The 20,694-nt window shown below is 56.2% G+C and overlaps 3 protein-coding genes across 7 annotated transcripts in view; 1 reads left to right on the forward strand and 2 right to left on the reverse strand.

Annotated features, from left to right (window-relative positions):
• The window catches only part of ATP4A (ATPase H+/K+ transporting subunit alpha), a 96,473-nt gene extending 92,017 nt beyond the window's left edge, over positions 1–4,456 (forward strand). For 4 of the 5 annotated variants that reach the window (XM_045046841.1, XM_045046840.1, XM_045046838.1 and 1 more), the window contains 5 exons: positions 1,041–1,164; positions 1,590–1,735; positions 3,040–3,173; positions 3,534–3,635; positions 4,053–4,456. In XM_045046841.1, coding sequence (XP_044902776.1) covers positions 1,041–1,164; positions 1,590–1,735; positions 3,040–3,173; positions 3,534–3,635; positions 4,053–4,185 — 639 coding nt within the window. In that variant the 3' untranslated portion in view covers positions 4,186–4,456. Of the gene's footprint in view, positions 1–1,040; positions 1,165–1,589; positions 1,736–3,039; positions 3,174–3,533; positions 3,636–3,726; positions 3,819–4,052 lie in introns of all 5 variants that reach the window. The other variant, XM_045046842.1, reaches the window with a different exon arrangement.
• Positions 4,457–7,197: 2,741 nt separating this feature from the next.
• Positions 7,198–8,961, reverse strand: TMEM147 (transmembrane protein 147). The gene is made up of 7 exons (XM_006941405.3): positions 8,767–8,961; positions 8,629–8,698; positions 8,125–8,184; positions 7,903–8,039; positions 7,689–7,773; positions 7,481–7,602; positions 7,198–7,397 (listed from the first exon to the last, which is right to left on the reverse strand). The coding sequence occupies exons 1-7, from the start codon at positions 8,841–8,843 to the stop codon at positions 7,274–7,276; spliced, it is 675 nt and encodes a 224-aa protein (XP_006941467.1). The 5' UTR covers positions 8,844–8,961; the 3' UTR covers positions 7,198–7,273.
• Positions 8,962–9,153: 192 nt separating this feature from the next.
• Positions 9,154–19,447, reverse strand: GAPDHS (glyceraldehyde-3-phosphate dehydrogenase, spermatogenic). Its single transcript, XM_023245481.2, has 11 exons — positions 19,268–19,447; positions 16,332–16,500; positions 15,503–15,599; positions 15,214–15,320; positions 12,038–12,128; positions 11,834–11,952; positions 11,383–11,464; positions 10,923–11,074; positions 10,597–10,759; positions 9,434–9,531; positions 9,154–9,344 (listed from the first exon to the last, which is right to left on the reverse strand). The coding sequence occupies exons 1-11, from the start codon at positions 19,332–19,334 to the stop codon at positions 9,272–9,274; spliced, it is 1,218 nt and encodes a 405-aa protein (XP_023101249.1). The 5' UTR covers positions 19,335–19,447; the 3' UTR covers positions 9,154–9,271.
• Between the last annotated feature and the right edge of the window lie 1,247 nt (positions 19,448–20,694).

Here is a 20,694-nt window from a genome sequence, read left to right on the forward strand (position 1 = left end):
ACAAAGACAGGCAGATGCGGATATGCAGGCAGGCAGATAGGTAGTCCCAGACAGAACTACAGGTGTGGACACACAGGTGGGCACTCAGGCATAGACACGTGGACTCAGACATTAACACACATATCTGGTGAAAGTTGGATCACAGACAGACACCCTTCAACAGCCTTGACAGATAAACACTGTCAGGCCCCAAGGCAGACAGACAGAAAAAGAACCACAGATACAGAGATGCATGCAGCCAGATGCATGGCCACCTTGACTTATTTATTCAACAGCACTTGCCTAAGTGCCTTCTTTGGGCCAGACACGCGTTAATTAATTTTGTCCTCACAAACGCTCAGTGGGATGGGCTTTATTTATCACCCCCATTTTACTGATGAGCTAACTGAGGCATAGACAGGTCGAGCGGTTTGTCCCAGGTCACACAGCTAATAAGTGGCACACTGGGATTCGAGCCCAGGTAGTCAGGTGCCCCAGGGACTCTGCTCTTGATCAGTATACTCTGCTGCCATTCTGCAGTGATGGACAGATGGCGTGGGGGATAGGGAGGAGGACACAGGGACACAGAGACAGAAGAGATGCAGAGATAGTGACAAGGAGAGATAGGAACACAGGGATACAAAAGCAGAGACAGTCACAGAGAAAGAGAACAGAGACAGGGACAAAGAAACAGTAAGGGGGAGAGAGAGAGGGAGAGAGAAGGTGGGGGAGGGAGAGAGAGAGAGAGAGAACAAGAACATGCAATAGTGGAGGTAAATCCAGATGTTCTGATGGAGGTGGATATCAGGTCAGATGTGGACACGGATGTGGACCGGACAAGACAACACACGTTTGTTGGAGGGATGGACCAAACATTGCTTTGTTGGATGGACTGGCTGATCTGTGCTGTCTAGGCAGGTCTGCCTGTGTGGTCACCTGCCTCGTAACCTCAGTCCTATCTCTGTCCGCTGGCAGGAGGTGGGGGGGGAGGGGGACCCCAACAGGTAGTGGACAGGGGCTCAGGCAAACCCTTAACCCCAGTTCCCTCTGCTCCTGGCCAGTTCCCATCTGTGTCCCTGGCATATGAGAAGGCAGAGAGTGACATCATGCATCTGCGTCCCCGGAACCCAAAGCGCGACCGATTGGTCAACGAGCCCCTGGCTGCCTACTCTTACTTCCAGATCGGTGAGTGCCTGTGGGGCCAGGGAGCCCGGGGCTCTCTGCGGAGCTGCTCACCTGCCTTGGAGTCTCTGGGGCTCTGGCTTGTTCTAGATCCTGGGGTCTGGATTCGATCCTGGGTCTCTGTTGTTCTCTGAGTCTGTGTCTGCCATGATCCCTCCCTGTGTCCCTTCTCTGTCTCTGGCCCTGCTCTACATGACCCTGTCTCTGGGTGTGTGTCTCTGTCTCTCTCTGTGCCTCGTCTCTTACGTCCCTATTGATCTCTCTTGGGATCCTTGTCTTTGTGTCTCTCCATGTCTGTCACTGTCTGTGTCCCTGTGTTTGTGTCTCTGTTCCTCTCTGTGTCCCTACCTTTCAGTGTCCTTGTCTCTCTCCATGTCTCTGTCTGTGTCTCATCCCTGTCTCCCTGTGTCTCTTTGCATCTCCCCCAGGTGCCATCCAATCATTTGCCGGCTTCACTGACTACTTTACGGCCATGGCCCAGGAGGGCTGGTTCCCATTGCTGTGTGTGGGGCTGCGGCCATACTGGGAGAATCACCACCTACAGGATCTGCAGGACAGCTATGGCCAGGAGTGGGTGAGCCCTCGCCCCACCCCATCCCGTGTTGCCCTCATTTCCAGTGCCACCTACCTTGTGGGTGGGCCCACACCCCATCCTCCACGTGTGATTGAGCGCAGGCAGAGCATCCCAGACTCTCTGCCAGTTCTGGGCCCTTTCCCACCACTGCCTTGAGCTCCAAACTCCTGCCGCTGATGGTCACAGCTGCAGATGTCCCCTCCCTGCCTTCCAGTAGCACATCATCTCTGGTGTGGAGCCGGGCCCCTATTCTGTTATTGTCACTGCAGTATCATGTACACAGAGTGTTTGCACATGTGGCGGGCTTTAATGAAGGTTTGGAGCCCGGAGAGGCTCGATTCGGTTAGCAGGTGTGTTTAGTGTGCCCTGCGGTGTTAGAGGTCAGGATATTCCCCTTAAACATTTGCCATCACGGTTAAGAATGCAGACCTTGGAACCAGACTACCTGGATTCATGGTTTGCCACAATTCCTCACATGCTGTGTGACACGGGGCAAGTTGCTTTGCCTCTCTGTGCCTCAGTCTTCCCATCTGTAAGTGGAGATAATACTAATATCTACTTCAGGGACTTCACAGCGTGGTCCTCAGGCCGACAGCATCCCCTGGGAGCTTGTCTGAAATGCAAATTCTCAGTCCACACCCCAGGCCTCTGGGGGTGGGGCCTGGAAGTCTGTCATAACCAGCCTTTCTGAGGATTCAGAAATCCTGAAGTGTGAGCACCACCAGTCTCCCTCCTATGCTTACCAGGGGGATTAAGTGAGATATACATGTGAGACGCGTGGTACCTGAAGCAGAGTTAGCATTCCTGACACAATTAGCTGGTATTATAAATAGTTACACTGAGGAAATGGTCTGAAGAGTGGTTGCCCCTTTTAAACGGGGCACGTGCTCTCTTCCCCATAGGCTCTTCAGGCCTACTTCACTCATTTTTGCCATCTGCCTGGGCACTGGAGTCACCGGACTTTGCAAATTCTGCCCTAGGAGCCCGATTCCCTTTTCCCAGGTGCCTTCTTGTGGGTGTCCGGAAGGTTCTACATCCCTCCTTTCATCATGAAAGCAATTGCCTGACCTACCACGTGCCCAGGTGTTGACATCTGGGCTTGCGAGACCAAGACGTCTAGGCCCCACATTCTTTGGTCCTGCAAACCTGGCAGATTCGTATCCGTCCTCTCCCCCACTCCAGCCTCTGACGTAAGGGAAAGAGCAGTCAGGGGTTCACGGTCCCAGGCCCTGACTGCCTGGCTGACTGCAGAGCCTCTCCCTCCCTCTGGGCTCAGGATGCTTTTGCTCCCCTCTGGCCCACAGACGTTCGGGCAGCGCCTGTACCAGCAGTACACCTGCTACACCGTGTTCTTCATCAGCATCGAGATGTGCCAGATCGCCGATGTCCTCATCCGCAAGACACGCCGCCTCTCTGCCTTCCAGCAGGGCTTCTTCAGGTGTCCCCGGCCGGCCCCGCCCCTGCCCCGCCCTACCCTCCAAGCCCTGGCTCCAGCTCCCACCAGATCCTGACTAGGGCTCACTGCAGCCAGCAAACGCCAGCACCAATTTGCGCATGTGCGGGTGCCAGGTGCTACCATTCCTCATCTATAGCTGGCTCCCGCCACCTGCCTCTCACCCGGCCCCTCTGCTTTCCTCAGCCAAAGGGGAGATGGGACGGGGCCAGCGTCCACTGTTGGAACATCTCCAGCTGACGTCCTTTGACCCTGCAGTGCCCTGCTTTCCATCTGGTCCCCAGCTCCCCATGGAGCTGTTCTGAACCCGCCATTCTGAGCCTGTCCCCTCCCACCCACCCGCAGGAACAGGATCCTGGTGATTGCCATCGTGTTCCAGGTCTGCATCGGCTGCTTCCTGTGCTACTGCCCCGGGATGCCCAACATCTTCAACTTCATGCCCATTCGGTGAGGGGCTGTGAGCTGTGAGTGGAGGGATGGGCACAGGGACACAGACTTGAGGGTAGCCCTCACCTCGCCATCCCGCCTGTGCCTTCAGGTACCAGTGGTGGCTGGTCCCCATGCCCTTTGGCCTCCTCATCTTCGTCTATGACGAGATCCGGAAACTTGGAGTTCGCTGTTGCCCAGGGAGTGAGTGTGGAGACTGGAGGCCAGGGGGTGGGGGGGCTGGAACATTCTCACAACAGCTGCTCTGGTCTTTGACCTCCAAACCCTTGACCCTCCGTATCAATCAGCAATAATCACACCTTGGATAAACCTTATTGGCTACGATACCGCCACTGTGCAAAGCTTGACCCTCCGTATCAAACCTCCACCGATCCATACCTCTGAGCACCTCCCTGTTTTCCTTTCTCTCTCTCCCAGGCTGGTGGGATCAGGAGCTCTACTATTAGAGGGACCGCGGCCTTCAAGCCATCCTTGCATCCCCCACAGCAGAGGTGGGGGGCACGGGACCCTTTGGGCAGCCACCGGAACATCAAGCAATCAAGAGCCCTAGCACCACCTGTGTCTGCCCCTGCAGCCCATGGCACCCCAACTTTGCGGGACATCCCCACTCCCCTTCCCCATCCGCGGAGAGCTTGCCCCCGTGGCAGAGCAGTCCTTGGGCCCAGTCCTCTGAGGGGGTGGGGGCTTCAGGAGGGAGTGGGAGCTTGCGGCTCCTGTGAAGTGGGGCCGTCCTTAGCACGCCAGGCTGGCAAGAGGGCTGCCTGGGGCTCTTCTTCCAACACACTTGTGCCGCGTGATAGTAATAAACCAGCTCACATTGACTATGCTTTTATTTTGTGCCGGGCACTGTCTTAAGTGTTTTTCGTCATCCCCTTTGACCTCCCACAAGCCTACAACTCAGCAGCTATTTATTTGTTCAGGTCTGTATCTCCAGTTCCTAGGACACAGCCTAGTGTGTAGTAGGTACTCACTAAACATTCCTGGGGGAAATGAATTCCCATCCCTTTGTCTAGAGTGACAGCACTTACAGGCGAGCTGGACATGACCACAGACAGGTACCCTCAGGAGTGATGCCTTTGCCCCTCTGCTAGCCTAGACACCACCTCTGGTCTCTCTCCTCAGCCTGCATTCTCATTCTCCCCTCGGCACCTTGACAGAACGTGTCAACGTCTTTTCCACCTCAAGCAGCACCGTTCCACACCCGCCTCTCCCTTCACAGGGGTCTCCACTCCGGTTCCACTTGCTCACTCCTCTGCCGCTGCAATGGGACCGACTCTGGAGGCTAAAGTCACAGGTCTCGTCCTCACATCCCTCTTCCCTGAAAAGTTAACTCTCCAACTGCTCGACACTGCCTTGACATCCGCCCCTCCACCCCGTCCCCTTCCTCACCTCTCTTCTTGGTTCTTTAGTAGGAGTCTCTCTGGCAGGACCCCAGGCTTCTCCTCCTCACCACAGCCCCCACTCCGCTGCTCCCATGGCCTGTTCTACCTGCAGTGGCTTCCACATCTGTCTCTGGTTCTCCCACTCCACATGGCCCAGCGATCCTCCAAACATGTCCCATCAGTGAGCCCTGGACTCCCTGCCCTTCCCTGGCCTAGAATTCTCCATGGTTCCTCCCTGCCCCTGCTGGCTTCCAGCCTCACAAGCCGCCTCGATCTTATTCCAATCAATTCTCGTTTCACTGGAAAGCCAGGCCTGCTCTCTGACCTCAAGGCCTTTGCACAGGCTTTGCCACCTGCTTTCTTCCCCTTGCCCCATTCGCTCATCCTTCAGTTCTCAGCTCACATCTCTCTTCCAGGGAACCCATCCTGTCCCCCAGGTTGGGCCCCCCAGCACCGCCCTGATCTAGTCTGTGCTCCCTCCCTCTCAGCCCAACCATTCTGGTCTCCCCGAGCCCCATAAAAGCTGGGATTATCCACAGATAGTTGGCCACCGACAGTGGCCCTGGATCAGAGTCTCTGCTCAGCAAATAGTTGTTGAATGGTCATTTCTGCTTTCACTCGTCCCCATACATGTCAAAGGCTAGGTGGGGCTTGGGATGGAGGTGTGGGAGAGAGATGCTATCAAAGATCTACCCAGCTGGGCTAGGAGTGCCCATATACTCTGTGACCAATCAGTCACTCCCCACCCCTCCAAGACACCTGTGGACCGTCTAGACTAGGGACAATGAAGAGGTGGCAGGGCTAGGTGGTGGTTTCCCCACCTGAGGGTAAATGCTCCCTCTGAACACATCAAGACTCCTAGCACAGCTGTGCTTAGTGCTTTCCTAAGCCCGGGGTTAAGCAACATTATGGCAGGACCTTGATAGCCTGGAGGGAAGAGAATGCCTAGAGGGCACTTACCCTATCCTAGGCCTTGGGAGATCCCTGTGGGAATACCAGCGCTGAGGAGCACCTTCCTGGGCGGGCAGGATTTGCATCAAGGTGGAACATAAACATGACATTAAAGCCTTGCTTCTGACACATCCCCTCTGGGACGGGGAGGGAACGGGGCAGGCGGCTGGCCACTAGAACAGGGAAGGCCTGGGGTGGTGCTGGAGGAAATGGAGAGCACGTGAACTTGACCGGTTGACCTGTGAGCTGGGAGTCTTCTCACCCCCCCCCCCCCACAGTCCTTGAAATGTGCATTCTCCTCCACCACCCCACCCCACATGCTACCCCAAGGATATAGCCTTGACACTGATGTGGTATTAGATAGTATGTGACTGAATCCAGTTAAAACCTCTATATATAAACTTTTGGGATTTGGCAGGTGGGTGCAGAGATCGTCATCCTGCAGCCACAAGATAAGCCTTGTATGTTTAAGTTCCATTATTAAACTTGTCACCGACCAACTGGAGTGGCTGCCTCTTTCTTCTCTGCCCTCTGAATAATGAGGCTGGTCTCTGACTACACCTGAGAAGTTCCCAAAGAATTTGTGAAACAAGAGGTAGGGAGGGCAGCATCCAGGACGATGCCCAAGTTGGGCTCAGCTGCTGTGCTAGTTGGCTGCAGTGGTCTCTGTACTCCATACTAAGAAGACTCCAGCCAGGATTTGATCTGAGGGCTACAGAACTGAACCAAAGCACCTCAGAGCTCATAAAAGGGCCAAACCCAGAATTCAGGTGGTTGGACTGTTCAGTATGCAATGGGGAATCCCAGAAGGTTGTAAGCAAGGAGGATGCACTAATAAAACTGGGATTTCAGATACATCCCCTTGGCCTCCATATGAAGGGTGGATTGGAAGGGGAGATTAGGGCTGAGAGTCTAGGAGGTAAGCAGCCAGGGAAGGGCCCAGGCTGTGAGGAAAAGCCTCTGAGAAATATATTCTTCGATTCTAGCTCCCTTCTATCACCTGTTCCCTGCCACTGCTCAAAGATTATCTATTCCAAGCCCCCAGTCTATCCTGGAAAAAGGAAGAGCCGGGGAACTGCTGCAGAACACAGGACAAACCAGTGTTGGCCAGTTTCCTAGCCTACCTGGCTTCAAAGCCAGAACAAGGGCCTCTAGAACCCAGTGAATAAGGTATTGGTAGATAGTTCCAAAGAGAGAGAGCAAGAGAGAGAGAAAGATGGAGACAGAAACAACTTTCCAAATACTGTTTACTTCACAGAAACCCGGAGGCAGGGAAAGGGTATGTGAATGTCTGAGACATCAAGCCTAGGAGTGCACGTTGACAACAGCGACATAGAGGGCGAGGGTGCTGAGGGCCAGCAGCCCTGTCACCACTGCTCGGGCCAGCAGTGCTGTCCAGCTGCCCAGGGAGCAAAGGTGGACGAAGGTCCTGTAAGGAAACATCACAATGAGGAAAGGAGAATAGATAATCCACCCCCATTTGGACCCAACATCAAACCCCACCCAGCTCACTCCATGACAAAGGCCTTGTAGACGCTAAGGAACATCAGTAGGAGGACTGCTGGCCGAAAAGTGTGGTATAGGTCGTAGCGTGTTATCATCCAGACCTGGGCAGATGCAACGATGTAATGGACCTGCAGGGAGGTGGGAAGTCAGGACCAGGTTTTGGGAAGAGTACAGCCACCAGCAAAAAGGTGTGTGGGAGAACAAGACTTCGTACCAGACTGATGTTGGAGTCGATGCTCATCTGGATGTACTTCCAGTCAAACTCAATGCCCCGGGCTCCAACCCAGAGGGGGATGCAGCTGAGGAAGGCAAAGGGAGGGATTCTCCAGCACCCTCAGCACCCAGAGTCTGAGCCCCCACCCTCCAGCACCTCCTTAGAACCCAGGTATCCTTTCTTAGGAATCTGGGCTCCAGGCTGCTGCACACACCGGGACATAATGAGCTCGGCGGTGGCCCAGCCCAGGGCAGCAACCATGATCTTGTACTCCCCCTTGCCTGCATTCCGGGACATGACAAGGTTTAGGCCTATCAGGTCTGCCACATCCACGCTGGCCTTCATGAACTCCTGTGGGTCAGGTTGAGGCTTGAGTGAGCACAGGTGCCAGGGGGCCCCACTCCTACACTCCTGCCCCCTCCCTTGTCCCACTCACCCCAATGAAGTCATAGATGCCGCCTTCCCAGGTGGGAAAAAAAGTGGCCAGGAACAGCATCTGAGAAAACAGAAAGATCACTGCAAGGTGAGGGGAATAACCCAGGTGGGATATGCAGGAAATTAGCGTGGGTGTGGAGGGTAGAGCTCTGGGGGTTCAGGGACCCTTGTGGAAAGGGAGCAAGAGGCGGGCAAGATGACAGGATCAGGGGAGACAAGGGGGTAGGGGTCTGAAGTTTGGGTTCCGTGGTGGTCACAGGGGATCGGGTTAGGCAAGGAGGTGCCGAAGCTAGCTATAGCTACCCCGGCAGTGTCAGCAGCACTGTGTGGACCTTGGGGTTAGTTCGCGGCTCCTGCAAGTACAAAACACTCCACCACACAACTGAGTTTTCTCAATTTTACTAAACTGCTATACAAAAGTTGTTTGGAGACGTCGCCCCAAGTTCCGCCCCTTCCAGAGCCCATTTTTTCCAGGGTATTCTCAGGGGGACCCGGGGGCCCTCACCTTGCACAGCTGCACGAATAGGTAGGTGACCCCAGCCTGCACGCACTTCCAGAAGGCGTTGTACTCAGACCTGCAGGAGCGGGCGGTCAGGCTTGGCCCGGTCCCCCGCCCTCCCGCCCGCGGCTGCCCCGCACTCACAGGCCGCTGCACTTGTACGTGATGAAGTAGGGGAAGTAGGCCAGGGCGAAGCAGTTCCCAAAGTGGAACAGGGTCATGGCGCCGGCCGCCGGGGCCCGCGGGGCGCGGGTCTCTTCCTCGGCCGGCCTGGTGCCCGAGCGCGGGGCTGGCCCCCACCTGCCTCCGCCGCGACCCGCGCGGCCTTCTGGGAGCGAGGCCGGGCCGGCGCCGGCGCGCTGACGTCACGGCCCGCGCCCGGCGCCGGGAGCCTGCGCGGCCCCAGTGCGCCGGCGAGGAGCCAGGTGGGGCGGCGAGGTGTGGTCCCCCCGCGGGCACCGGCGGAGCGCGTTTGAGTGCGGGGCGCGCCGTGACCCCGCAGTGACCGGCGCAGAGACACGGGCGCGACAGTGAGCACTCTGCGTTTTTATTTCACAACTGGGCGCCTTCCTTCTTCGGGGGAGGCGGCAACGGGAGGTACGGGTTCCGGCCCCGGAGCCCAGGGGAACAGAAGAGGGGTCGTCTTGCTTCACCCGTCTCGGCTGAACATGTAGAGGAGCAGGTCCACCACCCGGTGACTGTAGCCGTATTCGTTGTCGTACCTGGGGAGGGAGGAGGCGGGTCAGGGGATTCCTCTCGACCACTCCCGCTCTCCCCCCGCCCCCAATCTCTCGGACTCCTTCCCCCTCACCAGGAAATGAGCTTCACGAAGTTGTCGTTGAGCGCGATGCCGGCGTTGGCATCGAAGATGGACGAGTGGGTATTGCTCACAAAGTCCGTGGAGACAACCTGGGCGTTCGAATTTCAAGATAAAGTGTGGGTCGCCGAGCAAGGACCTCCAGGAGCCCAGGCTCCGACTCTTAGGCACATTGGCCATCCATTCATTTGCAATATCTGGTGGAGCCCTGCTGTGTCCGGGTTCTGGGGACGGTATGAGGAAGGCATACTGGGGCTTTGCCTGCCGGGGGTGGCCAAAGGACTAAGAAGGCGAACACCCTCATGCTGCACCAGTAAACATGACTTCCTGGTAACGATGCGGGCACTCAGAGCGGGCCGGCACGCAGGCCCTCTCTGAGGGGAGGTGGTCAGGCTGGGTCTGGATGTCTAGGAGCATCTGGTCAACTCAGGCCCTCAGCAGTGCCTAAGGTGGAAGGAGCTACAACACAGAGGCCCTGAGGCCTTGGGCCTTGTGTGGTGTTAAGGCCACAGAGGAAGGTGTTCAGCAGTGGGGGGGATGTGATCTGATTTGCTTAAAACGAGATCCCGGTGGCTGTGTGGCAGTGGACCTATAGGAACTGAAGCACAGAGGCAGCACCAAAGGTGGGTGTACAGAGAGGGCATGATGGGAGCCAAGGGATGGTGACATCCTTTCTTCACAGGGAGGCCACCGGGCCATGGCCTGTCCCAAGTAAGCGTTGAAAAATGGGAGCCATTGTCTTGTTCACTAAGCATGTATCGAGCACCTGCTGTGTGCCAGGCCCCGGGAAGATGGCTGGGGCCACGGAGGTGAAAAGATAGTCCCAAAGTCCCTGCTTTCTTGTGCACGTGCTAGCAGTGCCAATAGTGACTATGAAATGAAATTTCAGGTAAGGGAAAGGGCCAGAAAGAGATTATCTTATTGAGGACAGAAATTGACGTAGAGACTCGGAGGTGAGGGCAGACTATGTGGCCACCTGGAAGAAGAGCTATCCAGACCACAGGAATAGCAAGTGCAAAGACCCTGAGGCCGGGACAGCAGACCTTCCCAGCCCTGCAGTCCCTATCTTGATACATTGTGAGCAGCTCTTTGGCAAGTGGACAATCACATTTCCTCCTCAGAGGGCCCCTCCCAGGGTCCCCCTCCTCAGCCCCTACCTCATCCTCGGTGTAGGCAAGGATGCCAGCCATGGGCCCCTTGGCTGCTGCTTTTATGGCATCTTTGATGGCCTTGTATGAGGTAGGCTGGGCCAGGCGGCAGGTCAGGTCCACAACAGATACATCTGGGGTTGGCACCCGGAACGCCATTCCCGTCAGCTTCCTGGAGAATCCCACATTAGGGGTGGGAGTCAGAACCCAGGGACTTTTCTGTCCATCCCTCGTTGTCTCTGCTTTCTCCTCAGTGGACACCTCAAAGATTGGGGGCCAGTCCAGTCCACCTGGGTGCACCCCCTGACCCTGGTTGTAACTTTCTGCCCTCATACCCGCTGAGGGATGGGATGACTTTGCCCACGGCCTTGGCAGCCCCTGTGGAGGCTGGGATGATGTTCTGGTGGGCACCCCGTCCATCTCTCCAGGCCTTCTTTGATGGCCCGTCCACTGTCTTCTGGGTGGCAGTGTAGGAATGAACTGTGGTCTTGGGAGAGGAAGAGGGCTGAGTTGTTGAGGCCTTCTCCTAAACTCCCATGCCTCTTTTTCCCAGGCCTGAGGTTCTAACCAAGGTGTGGAGACTGGTGTGGCCACCACCAGAGACCACAGGAGGGCCACGTGCAGGCCAGGGTCCAGGCTTGTCTGCAAGTTGCACAGTGTTTAAGAGACTTTACCACCTGGCTCCTCCTCCCGAAACCAGTCTCTCCCTTTTACCACCACACACTAAGCAAGTCCTGGGAGGAAGGTGTAGAGTTTCCCTGCCATCCCTCCTGCTCCAGCCCCTCTCCAACTCACCATCAGGCCTTCCACGATCCCAAATCGCTCATGGATGACCTTGGCAAGGGGGGCCAGGCAGTTGGTGGTGCAGGATGCATTGCTGAAACGGCCCAGGTGTGCAAGGGCACTGTGAGGTGAGGCCCAGAGCCAGCACTACCCCCCTCACCTCTCAGTTTATGCACACAGGCCTGGTTTTGTGAAAGTCAGGATGCGGATGAGAGAGATCACTGGGGGTGCCTTCAGGCTGAAGGAGGCACCACAAGTGTGGCCGGAGAAGCTCCCCAAGCATGTTCCCCAGGAGCCGTGCCGTTCTAACAGTCTCAGGGTAATATTAATGTGATGGTTGTTAAGGCTTTGGGAAGGGAGATGTGAAAGCACCAGGGGGCTATTGGGAGTAGGGGTGAAGAAGGTGAGGCTGGCACGTCCTCTGGGTGCCACCCACACGCTTCAGAATGTTGCTGCCCGTTACCTGACAATTTTCATGGAGCCAGGGTTATAGTTCGTCTCGTTTACCCCCATGACAAACATGGGCGCGTCCGGTGACGGGGCGCAGATAACAACACGCGCGGCACCTGCCTCAATGTGGTTCTAGAGAAGGAGCACAGATGTCAGGAGGTGCTACGAATGTCACCCCCCCCCCCCAGCCAGCCCCAGGCACCTGTCCCCCACTTACCGAAGTTTCCTCTAACGACAGGTACACACCCGTGGACTCCACCACAAAGGGGCTCCCAACAGACTTCCAGGGGATATCTCTGGGCTGCTTGCTGTGGAGGGTGGCAGCGCTGGAGTCAGTCTTTTGCTGCATGGCCTTGCCTTCACAGTCATGGTCTGCACTGTTCAAAAGGCTGACCAGACACCTCCCTGCCTGGCCTGCAACTGTCTTTTCCCTCCCACCCCATACCTAGCTGTCCCAGTGGATTTGATCCTGCTGGTTTTGCCTTTCATCACTAACCCCGCCTTGCGGGCCTCTTTTCTTGACTCTACCCCGCCTGCTATGCCTGGGTCCAAGCTGCCACCTTCCTGACTTAAGCCTCAACGCCCCCAGGGGGGCCATCCCTGACTGCTCCCAGCCAGGTCAGGCCCATTCTACATATGCGGCCCAAAATGTGGGCCCCGGCAGGGGGAGGCCTGCCCCGCCGCTTCCGGTCCCCAGCCCTGACAACCTCCCCACAGCCCTCCTAGTCCCTTGTCCTCCACCGAGAGCCCCGTGCGAGAGGCTGGGCAAGTCTCTGAAGACACTCTACATCCCTGAGAACGGATCCCAGGGGAGAACTGAAGCCTGAGGTGGCCCTGGGGCCTGCAGTGACGAGTGGTTTACATTAGAAAGTAAAGGAGATTCTGTTTGCTGTTTGAGAAGCTCACATTTCCACTTGATAGCCAATGTTTGTATTTGAAACATCAGACACCTAGTGTGTGCTGTCTTCTACTTGGCTTTAGCCAAGCAGCGATAAGTGAATAAACCGTATACTGGTTTTTTCTCGTCACGGGGTTTATCACAACAGTGATATTTTCTTCTGCGGTTATTTGTCAGCATCTGTTTTGTCTTCTAGACCACTCTGTGCCACTGAGCCTGCACCCTGTAGAGGGTTTCAGTGTTGGTGGGGGTTTTTTTTGTTAACCATTATACACGCCTGCCACGTACCCGTGTTCTGAGTGCTCTACCTTATTGAACTCCTTTAACCCTGGCGACCTGAGGAGTAGGCACTGTTACTGGCGTTTTTCAGAGGAGCCGGCACCTGGGCAGAGGGGAGGAGAGTAGCAGGCAGAGCCGGCTGAGAGGGCAGGCGGGCTGGCCCTGGATGCACTGTGAGAACGGAACAAGCGAACGAACAAGCTGCTTCCCATCTCCCTGGACCGCCACACGTGGTTCTCTCCGGTCATCTGTTCTGTCAGGGTGCACTTTTCATCATCTGGCCCAGCTAGCTCTTCTCTGCTGCCCCCTTTTTCCTGCCTTCCAAGTTGCGGTGGAGAGGGGAGCGCTTCATATTCCTCTGCCGTTGCTGAATTGGCATCTCAGGAGACCCCAGCTCCTTTTCTAGGCTGTCACGGGCCCTGCCCTCCTGCCCAGAGGGCTGTTTTGAGGATTCCATTCATTCTTCAAGGAAGTAGAGTCTACCCAGGGCTAGGGCCTGCGTCTGCGGTGCCAAAGCCGTAATGGCGACACAAAGCAAGAGGGCCCTCCCTGCGAGACGACTGTGGCTTTGTGGGAAAACACCCTTCCCAATGTCCCCCCACACCTGTTAACTTCGGTCGTACTCCCCACTACTGCTGTGGTGGGTATGATCATCATCCCCAGCAGATACCGTAGGAAACAGGCTAGGACATTTCAGTCTCTTGCCCAAGGTCACCCAGCTAGGAAGGGGTGAAGCGAGGGTAAAACACACAAACCACATGGCTGGTGCCGAGTGCCTGAAGAACATCCACAGTGCAGTGACAAAAGCGGGCGGACAGGGAAGAGCTGCTGGAGTCACCAAGGAAGGCAGCACCTGAGTGCTGGGCGCACACCGAGGGGACAGACGGGATGGGGAAGGCAGGGAGAGTGCCCCAGGTGGCAGGAGCGCCAGGCTGAGCAAGGAAAGGACACGGGATGTCTGAGCAGTGACTGCTGTGCCGGAATTGTGTTAGGGGTTAAGATTCCAAACTTGGCTCAGGCAGCTTATATACTCAGGGGCTCTCCAGTCCCGCCTCCACCCACCGTCCTGCTCATCCTGCTCACACCCAGCCCTGAGTGCCTCATCACCAGCCCTCCTGCCCCGCGCGCATAGACACCGAGGTGCTGGGAGTGGCTGCGGCTGTCTCAAGCGGCAGCAGGGCCAGTTGTGGCTGCTAATTTACATTAGAAAGATAAAGTATGGTTGCGGTTTCCCCTTTTATAAATTTTTAAATTTTTTGTTATCTTGAAAGTTTATATTTGAAAGCATATTAAATATCTAACATTACTGCTTTTGATTTACAGATTCTAAACATATCTTTCAGTGGCAGGAAGGGTACTGATGTCAGTGTGAACCACGTGAAATGGGTACTAAGGAGTCAGCATTGCCCAGGTGTAAGAGATACTCGTTTAGGGTCCCAAGAGGTGGATGGCCGGCTTGGCTGGGATGACATGGAAAGGCAGGGGGGAGCTAATAGTCCTGGGGGCCCCATCAGGAGCTGGGATTTTATTCATGGGGGAATGGGAAGCCATTGGAAGATTTAAGTAGGGGAGTCACCGCGTCCAGGTGATGTTTTTAAAAGGCCTCTGTGGGGGCGCCTGGGTGGCGCAGTCGGTTAAGCGTCCGACTTCAGCCAGGTCACGATCTCGCGGTCCGCGAGTTCGAGCCCCACGTCGGGCTCTGGGCTGATGGCTCGGAGCCTGGAGCCTGTTTCTGATTCTGTGTCTCCCTCTCTCTCTGCCCCTCCCCCGTTCGTGCTCTGTCTCTCTCTGTCCCAAAAATAAAAAAAAAAAAAACGTTGAAAAAAAATTTAAAAGGCCTCTGTGGCTGCTCTGTAGGAACCAAGTGGAAGCGGTTGGCTAGGTGGTGATGCCATTTCCTGGGAAGGGAGATGAGTAGGTTTGGGGGTTGAAGGAGAATCAGAAGTTGAGTGTTAAACATTGAGTTGCTCTGCCTGTGAGAAAACATGTCAATGTGTGCTAAGTAAAAAGAGTGGGTCACCTTTCTAGATTAGTGTTTTTACACCATTTTAGGGGCCAGGGACTTCTCAGACCCCTCGAGCCCAGTACCCAGAGGCACGTGCACACACAATTTGGGGGGGTTCTGGGCCCCACACAAGGGGCTGGACTCTCATCTGGTCATCTCTACAGCTCCTGCGTTAACCTGCTGCAGGCATGCATCACACAGCTTCCCTTACCACTGGAAGACGTTGATCTCCTGGTTGTCTACGACCAGCTGTCCGTTCCTGAATTCCACGTTCCCCTTGTACTGGCCATGGGTGGAGTCATATTTAAACATGTACACCTGTGGGAGACAGGATGGCTCCCAGTCTTGAGTGTCACGGGTGGAGGAGCTGGCATCCCAAGGGTGTCCCCACCCCGGTGAAGGAGCCACACGGCATCTGGGAGCCTTCCATGGAGCTCTCCCGAGCCCCCTCCCCACTCCAGTCCCACTTTTCCCAGGTCTACCGTCGGCCTGCTGCTCACCATATATTCTGGGTCAATGAATGGATCATTCACTGCCACCACCTTAACACCCTTCTCCATGCAGGTGCGTAGCACCAGGCGGCCGATGCGTCCAAATCTGTCCAGGGACAAGGGTTGTGGGGGTTGTCCTCAGAATCCTCGCCAGCAGGCAGAGGAGGGGACGGGAGAAAAGGGGATAACAGGAGGTGCACTCTAGGGTACTGGGTGGGACTCAGTCTGGGGAGAGAAGGCAAAGTGCGGCCACTGTCATCTCTTGCCCAGATGTCCTCTTCAGCCTCTTCACTGCTTCTGCTACCCATTCAGCCCATCCCCCTATCCCTAATCTTGTAGCTGGATGGATCTTGTAGAGCTTAGGTCAAATTATGTCTCATGGCTGGAAAACCTCCATGGCTCTTAGTCAGTAAAACCAAATCTGGACTGCTTACCATGGCCTGCCAGGCCCCTACCAGCTTTCCCCTGCTCCCTGCCTCCTTTTCTCCCTTGCTTGCTCCCCACCCAGTGCCAGCGTGCTTCACGCACTGACTTCCTGCCTGTTAGCTCACTGAGCTGCCCCAACCTCAGAACTGGCTACCACTACTCTCTCCAGCCTTACTGTACCCAACTTCCATGCTGTTCATGTCATGCGTCACTGAACTGTCGTGTTCCTGATTCCCACCAGAATGTGAGCCCTCTCAGGGTGCACTCCTGTACCTTCTCCCTGTATTTCTCCAGCCAGGATGGGCAGAATGAGAGCACTGATGGTGAGAAATGGGGAGATGCCTCAGGCAGCAACCAGAGGAAAGGCTGGGCCCTAAGCCTTCGGGAGCGGCTAGGGCCAGGCCTGACTCACCCATTGATGCCCACGGTCAGCTTCCGAACCACAGGGACCTTCTTAGGGGCAGGAGGCGGGGCTTCCTCCTTGACTGGCTCAGGTTTAGGCTCTGGCTCAGGCTGGGGCTTGGGCTGTGGCTCTGGCTCTGCCTCAACCTTGGGCTCAGGCGGGGGTGGTGCTCTGGTCACTGTTGAGGAGGGTGGGGACAATGAGCTGCACCACCATAGTGGGAGAGAATGAACCCTTTTTGCCACCCAGAACCTGTTGCTGGTTCCAGGCCCCTAGGGGCCAACCACCTAGCCCACTGTTTCCCCAACCCACCTGATCCACAGAATGATCAGGGGGTAGGCTTGCTTAAAATACCAATGCCTGGGGACGCCTGGGTGGCTCAGTTGGTTAAGTGTCAGACGCCTTGGTTTTCAGCTCAGGTCATGATCTCATGGTTTGTAGTTTGAGCTCTGTGTTGCTGTCAGTGCAGAGCCTGCTTGGAATTCTCTCCCTCTCTCTTTCTGCCTCTCCCTCGCTTGTTCACATGCTCTCTCGCTCTCTCTCTCTCTCTCTCTCTGAAGATAAACTTAAAAAAAAAAAAAAAAGATACGCATGCCAGGGCCTCTCCCCTAGAGATTGTAACTCATGCATGTATTTTTAACAATCACTTGGAGTGATACTGTCCATGCCTCAGTTTCCTCCTCTGTAAAATGAAAATAATAGTACACTCTTAGAGAGTCACTGTGATTAAATGAGATGATATATGTGATGCTTATGATGGAGTCTAGGAGACAGTCCACATACATTAATATTTCAAAGATTATTTCCCAAACTTGTCTGATAATTGTGCCAACCCCGTGGTCCCCAAGCTGTTCTGATGATAAGAATCCCACGGTCGGCCTCTTCCTAGGGAAATCTGATTCAATAGGTCTACACTGAAGCCAAGGACTCCTGATTCTAAAAGCACTCCAGGTGATTCTTATGCTCAGAGTAGTAGGAAATACAGGTGTATCAAAACACGAAACAAATGGAAACCCACTCCAGCTTCCACCTCTCCAAACGTACACGCTCCCACTCCCATACGGCACTTGAAAACCCCTGTGTTTGGAGGTGTGCTAGCTGCGATACAGATAAGGGCTTGAGGAGAGGAGGGGAGACGTAGAGGCCGCAGTCAGGGGGCCTGGCCGGCAGAGGGTTTCTAGCTGGGAATCAGGCCTGAATGTCAGCCCCTGCTCAGCCACCTGCGTGGTCTTGAGCAAGTGAATGAGCTCTCTGGCCTGTTTCCTGGTGTTGCATCTGCACCTTCTATCTGGGGGCTGCTGTGAAGACTCAGATCTCCAGGCCCAGTAGGTGCTGACCTCAGCGGAGGGAAGAGGTTGCTACCAAGAGTACTTGTGAGGAAAGGAAGAGAGAAGAGCTTGGAGAGGCCCTGGAGGAGGAAGGTGGGTGTTGCTCTTGGCGCCAGAATCAAAGGCACCTGGGAGGTGGTGGGGCTAGGAGCCGTGGGCCAGCTGGCCTGTGGGTCTCCCTGACCTCTACGGGCTGCCGCAGTCCATGTGGTCTGAGTCTGGACTGTGGGTCTCCAGGGGCAATACCAGTTCATGAAGGTATTAAGAGTTTATTGGTGGCAGTGACCCTGTGGCTTTGGTGACCTAGGATGTTTGCATTCCTGGGGGCTCTGCTTCCGCTATCACGAAAGAGGGAGATTCGTTCATCTGGGCTAAGAGTGGGAATCTGAGACCACTCGGCGGCCTTTCGGGAGAAAACTCGGGTGGCTCTCCTCTCCCACCTGCCCCCAGGCTTTCTCTCTCCTCCCCTCCACTCCAGGGGTGGGGTGCGTGGGCTGGAGGGAAGCTCCTGCACTAGGAAGGAAGAGCCTGAAGGAGCTTCAGTGATGAAGCATCACCTGGTAGGTGAAACAAAGGCAACAGGCGCGTGCTCTCCTAATTAAGATGACGCTCCCATTTCCTGGGTGCTGCCATGGGCTAGGTGCCGTGCTGAGCTCTCGCGGCCACCTGCTCGCTGAATGCTGTGAGGCAGGAGCCATAAATCCGCCTCACAGAGGGGAAACCGGGGCCCGAGGTCACGGGGCGAGCGCTGAGCAGGCGGGAGGTCCGCAGCGGGCAGCAGCGGATCTGCCCCGCGCAGCTCCTCGGGGGTCCCTCCCACCGCCTCCGGCCCTGGCACCCCGGCACCCCGGCCGCGGTCAGTACGGAGGCAGCGGAAGCAGCCGGGGGGATGCCGGTTGCCCTGTGGCAAGACCTGGGTTCATCCGGCTGGAGTGTGGGTGCACCTATGGCTGGGTGCGGTAGGGCTGGCTGCCCAGTGGCTCGGAGCAGGGGACTGCGAGTCCCAGTGCTACTATTCTGGTGCTGAGACCGAGGGAGGCGGCTCGCGCTCTTCCCTGCCGCTCTGAGTGGGGTCAATAAACACCCTGGTCTCACCGGGTGTTTGTGAGGTTCCAATGAGCGCACGCCTGTAACGTGCTTGGCGCGGCTCTCGCTGTGCACAGGCCGAGGAGGACAAAGCCCACCAACCCCCAAGCGGCCTTTCCGCGCTGGGCGATAAGAGCGCCCCTCCTACGTGAAACCCAGCTGGCTGAGGTTCTTCAGCAACCTGCGGCCGTTCTCAGAAATGCGCCCTCGTAGACGCGGCTCCGCCCCTGTCCCCGGCCCCTGCTTCCTTGCTCCCACCGCGCGCTGGCGGCGCCACGGCCGATGGGGGCCGCTATCTGGCCCGCCGCCATCGCTATAGAAACCACTCGGCCAGCTGCGCAGGGGGTAGGGACGGAGGGAAGCGGCTCCGCGGTGGCAGAGGCGCGGGCCAGCGGCGCCGCACCCCGCCTCCTGCCCCCTCCCTCGTGGACACTGGGCGGCGGGCACGCGCGCCGCAGGGGGCTCGGGGCTGCGGGGGCTCCGGCCCGCCCTTTCTCCCGTTCCCCGGGGTCGCCCCGCTGCCTCCCTCACCCGGGCACGGCTGTCGCAGTAGCTGGACAACGGTGACGTTGGTGAGGACGATGTCGCGTTTCGACATGGCCTAAGGTTTCATTGCCTGGTCGCTCTGGGAGCTGCCGGGACGTTACTGTGGTGCGGGGCGCCCAAGCTAGTGGGGTCGGAGCGTCTCGCCGTGACGTCACGGTGCCCTGTGACGTCACAGAGGAGGCGGTGCGAAGCGTGTGACGTCCGCCCGCGTGCACCACAGCCCCCAGGCCGCCCGCCACTGACGTCTAGAATAGAATCCAACTTTTTACACTGGTCCCCAAAGCCCTGGTCTCTCTCTCTCTCTCTCTCTCTCTCTCTCTCTCTCTCTCTCTCCCTGGGCACACTGGCTGTGTGCTGCTCCTTGACCCTCCTCTGGTTAGTTAGCTGCCTAGCTGCGGTTTGTTTGTTTGTTTTTGCCTGGAAAGCCGTGTCCTTGCTCGGCTGCCTCCTGGCTTCCCTCCGGCGCCACCCTTTAAGGGAGGCCCTCCTGACTCCCATCTGAAGTTCTGTCCTGCCTCAATCACTACCGACCATCGCCCTCACCCCCTCAACCCGCCTATCTCCCAGGGAGCTTTGTCCGACTTTGCTCCCTGAGTTAGATGTTCCAGTGCGCAAAACTCCGTCGTTATACTCCCTACATTTTTATTTTTCTCACAGCAAATGTCTCTCCCTAAAAATCATCTTGTTTATTCGTTTTCTTGCCGGGTGTCTCTGCCCCCTAGACTCTTGGAGGGCAGAATGCTTGTCTACCTTCACTTTTCTGTCCCACTGACTAGAGGAAGGGTTGGCACCTACAGTGCTCACTCAATAAATACCAGAGTGAATACAGAAATATTGCATCCTCACATTTCTTCTGACTCCCAATCTTAAATTTAAGCGACCTCCAAGTCAGATCCTCTCACAGCATCCCATTCTTCTTGTGGCTTTTCACATAGTTTGTCATGATCTAGTTATTAATTTACTTGCTCAGTGTATCCCCTGTCGTTCACCATGGGGCCTCCACCACCTAAAACTGTGCCAGGGCAAAGCAGCTTCTGGGACAGATGGACCGATGGCTCCTTTCCTCTAAAGCACTGGGGGTGGGGGCTTGCTTGCACATCTGTGACTCACAGGCAAGGGCCTTCACCTGCAGGGCTAGCTGACACACAGCTGTGACCAAGATTTAGGGAGTGTGGGGTTTTGGGTCAAGAGGGAGTCACCATCTCAGAGAGAGGTGTGGAAGCCAGAAGAGGCAGAATGACACCATAACCTCTTCCTTCCCCAAGCCTTCGTGGGAACTCCGTTTGCCAAGCACCTGCCATGGGACAGGGTGAAGGTGAGCTCTCCTGTTTGGATGCTTCAGGGAAGGGGAACTGAAAATAAATTGGGTGTACAGATGGGGAAATTTCAATGACTCAAGACCAAAATACAGG

This window comes from Felis catus, chromosome E2 (assembly GCF_018350175.1).
Source record: "Felis catus isolate Fca126 chromosome E2, F.catus_Fca126_mat1.0, whole genome shotgun sequence".
Classification (NCBI taxonomy): Eukaryota; Metazoa; Chordata; class Mammalia; order Carnivora; family Felidae; genus Felis; species Felis catus.